We start from the raw sequence: 7,187 nt of genomic DNA, 5'->3' as shown, positions 1-7,187 counted from the left end.
AAAGGGGATATGACGCCATTGACGGACGACCGGTGAAACGCAGTGTTACCTACATCTAAAAAAAATTATTAAATAAATAAATAGTTGGTTGGTCGTGGCTTTTCTCCACAGATCAGAGCTGAAAGCTGCTTCTGACATGAGCTGTGTTACCATTGGACAGAGCCAAGCTAAGCTAAGCTAACCTGCAACCAATTTAACAAACAGATATAAGAGTGGTATCAATCTCTCTACCAGAGAGAAAATTAAAACATTTTCTAAAGAGTCAAACTATTCGTTTAAGACTTGATTTAGACAAAAACTGCCTTTGAAAAACCCCAAAAGTCACCAACAGTCTGATGCAAGCAGCAGAACAACGAAACAAGCTGAGATGGAGGCTGAACATTTGCATCAAAGATGTTGAAAGTGATGAGAAGCACAAATATTCACCGTCTGGGTTCAACCACTTCCTCCGTGACGTAGTTGAGGAAGTTCCAGCCGCTGAAGGCGAAGGAGGCCTGCAGAAAGGCCAGAGCGATCTGCCCGACTGACGGCGTCCTGTCCATAGCGAAGGCCACCTGAGGAGTCAGCGCCTCGTAGTTCCCTGGAAGACAAACCACACATATGAGTTTGTTTTTGTCCTCCAGGGAGCGGTAAAGCTTTGGACCACAGACTGTTACCATTGCAGATCTGGACCAGGCCGACCACGATGATGAGACCCAGAGCCATCAGCTTCCCCACCGTGAAGACGTCCTGGATCCTGGTGGCCATACGAACGCTGGAGCAGTTCACCCAGGTCAGCAGCACTGAGCCGAACACACACAGGATCACAGTCAAAAGCATTCTGGGAACTGATTCATCAATAATTATGGATAACGTGGTGAGATTGTGAAGAAGAAAATACAGTCTAATATTATGCGTCAATGTCAATTTTTTTTGTCAGAGTTCTGGTGTCCCTGAGTGAGAAAGTCAATGCTAGACTCTCCCTCCTCAATAACATAGGAATAAATCATACTAAACACTAATTAAATAGGCTCTGGTTAAGCATATCTTATACCAGATGTTCCCAACCTCGTGCTCAGATATCGTATCAATACATCTGTACTTTTATTAGCACTTGATTATTAATAAAAGAGCAGAAATCCCAACAGGAGCCAAAAGAAAACACAAACATTGGTGATTTCAGGTTTGATGAGGTTTGCGTTGAGACTTTTATTGTACCATCATCTTCTAAATGTTTTGGAGTCGAAGTCAGTGGGCTTGTGGTTCGATGTCTGAAATAAGGCTGAAAAGATTTTCACGTTTTGTTCTACAACATAAAATGTCAGTAAATACCGGTGAATGTGTGGTGACATTAAAACACAGAGACATAGAATTTACTCACTAATCCACCTTTACAGCCTTGGTGTTGTTGTCATTATACTCGCAGCAAACTAACTCAAACTTTACATCTTGTAGGTTTTAATTAGTTGAAAGTTTCGTGGTGCAGACGTTGAAGTCATGTTTTTAGTTCATTAATTGTGTTCATTGATGGAGATTATCTTTAATCTGAACAAAACGCAGATTATTTTCTGCAATAATTGGCTTTTTGTCAAAGGAACCAGAGTGATGCTGACTCCCGGGTTGTGTTACTTATTGGGTCAATCCTAACATATCATTCATTATGTTAGAACATTTCGGGGGTTAATAAATTAGGTGGTATCAAATCTGTGCAGACACACCTACTCGGCGATACCACATTTAAGGGACTATCAGAATAATTTCCTGGTACTACTACTTGTTATACTGCTATCTGTATCACAGCAACTCTAGTTCACGCTCTTGCAAACTCAAACTTTCCAACTTGTAGATTTTAATTATAAAATGTAATTTCAAGTTGTTAGTTTGGTGGTGGAGACGTTGAAGTCATGCGGCCGTGCTGTAGTTAGTTTATAGCCTAACGTTAGCTTTTAGCTTCTCACGGTCACATTTACGTTTCAAAATCCATAAAAATGTGGAGATGATCTTTAATCTGAACAAAACCTGCATCATAAACCTTTGGAAAAATCTTTGTCTTTTTGTCGAGGGAACCAGGACGATGCTAACGTCTGGGTTGGACGACAACAATATGACATCATCAGTATTATTATTATTATTATTATCGGACTTGTCGAAGGTTCTTGAAAGTTTCTTTTACTTTATTCAGCAGTTTTCAGAGGCCTTATATTATTACTACTGACTTTAAAACAAAGATTGGTGGAGTGCTCCTTCAAATGTATCAGGTACAGTTCCATCCCTGCATCGGGGAACCGGTGCCGGCGGTGGGCGGCAGCAGCCAGTTGCCATGGGAGGCAGGAATGTGGGAAACGGGCAAGCGAGGGGAGGGCACGATTGTTTCACCTCGTCCATCATTGTCACCGGCTTTGCCCCACTCTCTCTCATGGTGGCCTCGCTCTCCAACACAAAGACGAGCTGTCAGCCCCACAAAACAAACCACTTCCTGTTGCAAAGAGCAAACAAAACGTGCCGAGCCCGGACCCCCCCACTCTCTCTCTCTCTCTCTCCTGCCCCGAGGAGGCCGGGCAGAGCTCACGTTTTAGGGTCCGGCTCCAAAAACAAGCATGAATGATGGCGTCAGAGGCGAGGTATCACACGCTGAAGTCCCGCTGTTTAACCTCGCAGACGGGATTCCAGGCCGCCGTTATTTACTCACTGATAAGACAAAGAGGCTTTGTTGATTAAAACTCGTCAGTGCAGGTACTTTCTGGCAACGCACCAAGCAATTAGGCAGCCCGACAGGTCCACAATGACTAATGTAATGTCAGCTCAGGGCCCGGACAACACTGCACTGTGAAAAAACTAAACCTGTACGTTTACAGGATTTTACTGTATTTTTTTTAATGTATGTAAATATTACAAAAATTACAAAAATAACCTGTGAATTTACATGTCTGATGTGAAAAATATGCAGATAATCATGTAATTTCTGCGTATTTAAAGAAAATAAATTTTTATTTCACATCAAAAGATTAAAATACATTTGCAAATATGATTATTTAATAGATTAAAGTTTAATACTGTTAATATATTTTAAAATTATGTAAAATTTATGAGAATTAGTTTGTTAATTTACAGATATCTTGTATAATTATGGAACAAAAACGCTAAATAAATGATGAAAAGATTTTATGTAAAATTAAAGCTTAAAACTTTTTATTTTTTTTATTTTACATTTTTTATTTTAATTATATGTATTATATGTATTTTTATGTTATTTTATAGTACTTTTTTGGTGCCCGGCTGCTTGAATATTACCATTTTTTTTTTTACATCTTTTTTTTTACAGCGTGAGATCCTCACAGACTCTTCCAGTACCGACAGTCGACATGCAGCATTTCTTTTTTAATACAATCAATATTTGATGGGAATATTTGAATGTTTGAGGAGTGAAGAAGCTCTCTGCTGCTTTTTACATCCCTAGAACCCTGAATGGTGCTCCATCATATCTGCACATACAAGCCGTTTTAACCCTTTAAGATCACATCCGCAGTCATACTGTTCCCCTATTAGATAGATATACTTTATTGATCCCAAGCTGGGAAATTGCAGATAATTGGGAATTAACCAAATCATTTACAACAAAATCTGTTCTTTGTTTGTTTTTATATCAGAATCCATCATTTTCTCTCCCTGTAAAACAAACAATGAACATACGCATGAATTAACTGATTTCATCCAATAATATCATGACATTCATGATGCTGGACGGACTCACTGAAAATGAACCTGTCAATCACAAGGTAGCTCTGCCCTAAAGCATACCCTGCTTTATGGGGCTCTGTTTTACTCTAAATGCGGACCATCAGTTACTAAATGAACAATCATGCCGCTATTGAAGAAGACTGAAACTAGAGACTGGAGGAACAGGAACACTCATTTTTTTTCTGATTTACTGTCAGTCTTTAGTTAAATATACATAAAAAATATATAAAAATGTAAAATTATTTATGATGAAATACAGAATTCACAACCTGCTTTTGTTTCCCACACATTCTCTGCTCTCCTCTCTCCTGAAGGCTCGTCTGCATTATTTACTACAACCATAACAAAAGGATTTAAAAAGCCTCCAGACCAAACTTACATAAAACAGATTTTACATGTGACCACTTCCCTTTCTGACACACGTGTCCTACAGTGTTGTACGACTGGAATATGCTGAGAAATCAGTGGCACAACATGGAACTGGAAGCTGCCCATCCCCTGAACGCCCTCGGCCTGTAAGTTGGACAGTTTCACGAGGCTGTGATTATCCTGGAGGTCACAGTAGCTCATTTCATACAGTGAAATCATCACACATCATATAACTGGAATCAGCGAATCCTCAAGAAGCTTTTCAATCATACCAAATAAATGAATTTCCAATGCTGTTTATGGCCCAGAGTAAGGAGAAATACTCAGACACGAGGCGGAAATAACATATTTATACTGCATGCAAAAAACAGCATGGGATGACCATAAAGTGTCCGTAAAGAAGAGACTTGTGGGTACCCGTAGAGCACTTTCATTCATATATCTTGAGGTCAGAGGTCAAGGAACCCTGTTTGAAAATATCCATCGCCAACATCCCTAAATATTTAGCCCCATTCTGGATACCAGCGTCTTCACCTGAGCTTCAAACCTAAGTCTGGTTGTAATTGCCAATATGTCCAAGTAGTTTCAGCTGGGAGACGAGTTCACTATGACCAACAAGCTCTAAAAGCTTTAATAAAGAAAATAAACTCACCAAATGTCAAGAAAGGAAAAGAAAAACAACTTGTTTTCCTCATTATGGATGGCAATATATTTGTCGTCCAACCTTACCACAGCCTCTGAAAGACAGTAATGTCGTCAGCGTAGAATTGAAGACCCAGCAGCGTCTTGTTTGCCATTTATTTTCACATATTAACACACACATATTAAAGTCATGACTCACCCGACTGTACAAAATATGTACGTGATGTATTATTTCCATCGGATTGGTGCTCAATACTCGCCGATACACAAAGTTCGGGGTATTGGAAGGAAATAACGATATTGGAATGTAACTGTAATCAATGGTGAAGCGACTTACGGAGGCAGGTGGCGGACAGCATCCGTGTCGCCATGTATGGAGGAACACAGTTCGGGAAGACGGGCTGCAGGACGTAGCTGGAGAACGTGAGGGCGATGACAGCCAGCGTGGTCGGGTACATGATGAGGACGGCGCTCCACAACAGGAGAAACCTGAATAAGAGAAAGATATTCAGTGAGACTGATTCAATAATAAGTGCTTCAAAAAACGTCCTGAAATTTTGTTTTTGCGGGATAGTTCGCTTATTAATGCACTCAGCTTTAAGTTATTAATACTCCCGACCACCAGGGGGCAGTAACAAGTAATGTTCCTACCTGTAAGCTACACATATTTTCTTTGCTACAGTAGTTAGGTGATCAATAATTATTCGATGAACAGACCGAACAGTCTGAGCCACCGTAAGGTCGTTAAATCATAAACCGGAAAATGAACGGGATCTGCTCGGATGCAGTTTTCCACTATTTTCTGGTCGGACAATTGTAACGAGCCCATTTCAATTCCATTAATAGTGTAGTGGGTTTACAGTAACACGTTTTTCCCAACACTTTATTCCTGCAACAGGAATCTTCCACATGGACAGGGAGTTATGACCCAGAGAAGAGGTTTAATATTCATTAAAGCTGAATTAATCGTGAAAATCGGACAATTGTAGATCCAAAAGCTTTCCTGTGAGTCCTAAAACATGGAACTGAGTTAGCATTTAAGTGCTCTAATTCACTGGTTAGATACCTGAAATAAGATCTATTAACATAAGATTAAAAGTCCAGTTACTTTAAATTGAGTTGTTTTTATCTACAGACGCTGCTGGTCACCTTCCGTGGCGGCCGCCATGTTCAACTGCCATGTTTCTACACAACGGACAAACCAAACACTCTGGATTGGGGCTGTTCACAGCCACCGTAGTTTCTCCTACACGCTTGAAAGGGGAGGGTGAAGCGAGGGAGCTGCAGTATGTAAATACACCACTAAATGCCACTAAATCATACACAGACCATCCAAAGGACACGTTAGTCCACTTTTGTCGACATTTCTGGTCAAACAACCCGTCCCCAGTTGGATTTAATTAATCCAGTTTTCAATAAAATTTTATTTTATATCTGATGATCTTTTTCTGGTTTAATTTTCAAATATCTTTATTATTTAGCAATTTTAAGTAATAAAACCACATTGACTGAAACCCTGATGGCACAAAAAGTACAGTGGAGGCTCTTTACTCACCCCATCAGCCCTCCAAATATCTCTGTGACATAGGAGTAGTCTCCTCCAGATTTGGGGATGGTGACGCCCAGTTCAGCGTAGCAGAGGGAGCCCAAGGCAGCGATGCAACCTCCCAGTAACCAAACCACCAACGCCAAACCCACTGAGCCCGAGTGCTCCAGGACCCCCTTTGGAGAGATGAAGATCCCAGAGCCGATGATGTTCCCTGAGGAGAGGAGGAAGAAGGTATAAGACGCTAACAGTTGGGCTGTGTATTAGTAAGAATCTGATACGAAACGGTGGTTACGATATATTGTAATACTGTAAGCAAGGAAAAATGTCCTATTTTACAAATCATATGTATATAAAAAGTTTACTTTGTACTGCAACCAGAAAAATGGGTTTCCAGTTGACAGCACTGCTGAGGGATTTAACACCAAAATAAAAACATTATTTTAAAAGAATTGATACAATATTAAACAACAAAATATCACAAAACAAACATTTTCCATATTTTCTTACAGCCCCAACTGATGTTTGTGTTTTCTGTTAATAACAGATAATATAGTAATGTGTATGCAGATAAAAGGGCGACTGTAGTTTCTACTTTGCGAGGGAGTTGCAAACTGCAAAGACACCGCTAGATGCCACTTAATCCTAAACACACTGTACCTTTAACTTCCTTAATAAAAATGTTAGCGGCAGGTGGAAATTAAAATGTTGAAAATGCTCAAATAAAAAATACACATGGATTTCTAGCCCATGACTGGAAGTTTGTGCATTTAATGCATCCTGTTTCCAGTCTTTATGCTAAGCTAAGCTAGCCATCTCCCCCCCATTTCTGGTCTTTATGCAAGTGAAAGCACTTATTTTATCTTATTTATAAAGTATTTCAAATGTGTATCTCTTCAAAATGGCTGCTTTA

General features: G+C 39.8%; 1 protein-coding gene across 1 annotated transcript in view; it reads right to left on the bottom strand.

The window, feature by feature from the left end:
• Positions 1-7,187, bottom strand: part of slc7a10b (solute carrier family 7 member 10b) — a 13,644-nt gene that overhangs the window by 3,530 nt on the left and 2,927 nt on the right. The window contains exons 2-5 of the mRNA XM_035665737.1: positions 6,284-6,488; positions 5,066-5,217; positions 657-782; positions 427-580 (exon numbers count right to left, since the gene is read on the bottom strand). Coding sequence (XP_035521630.1) covers positions 427-580; positions 657-782; positions 5,066-5,217; positions 6,284-6,488 — 637 coding nt within the window. The remainder of the gene's footprint in view (positions 1-426; positions 581-656; positions 783-5,065; positions 5,218-6,283; positions 6,489-7,187) is intronic.

The sequence above is a fragment of the Morone saxatilis genome, unplaced genomic scaffold (assembly GCF_004916995.1).
Source record: "Morone saxatilis isolate NCDOM2014 unplaced genomic scaffold, NCSU_SB_2.0 Contig2, whole genome shotgun sequence".
Lineage (NCBI taxonomy): Eukaryota > Metazoa > Chordata > Actinopteri > Moronidae > Morone > Morone saxatilis.
This window is presented reverse-complemented; position numbering and strand designations above follow the sequence as displayed.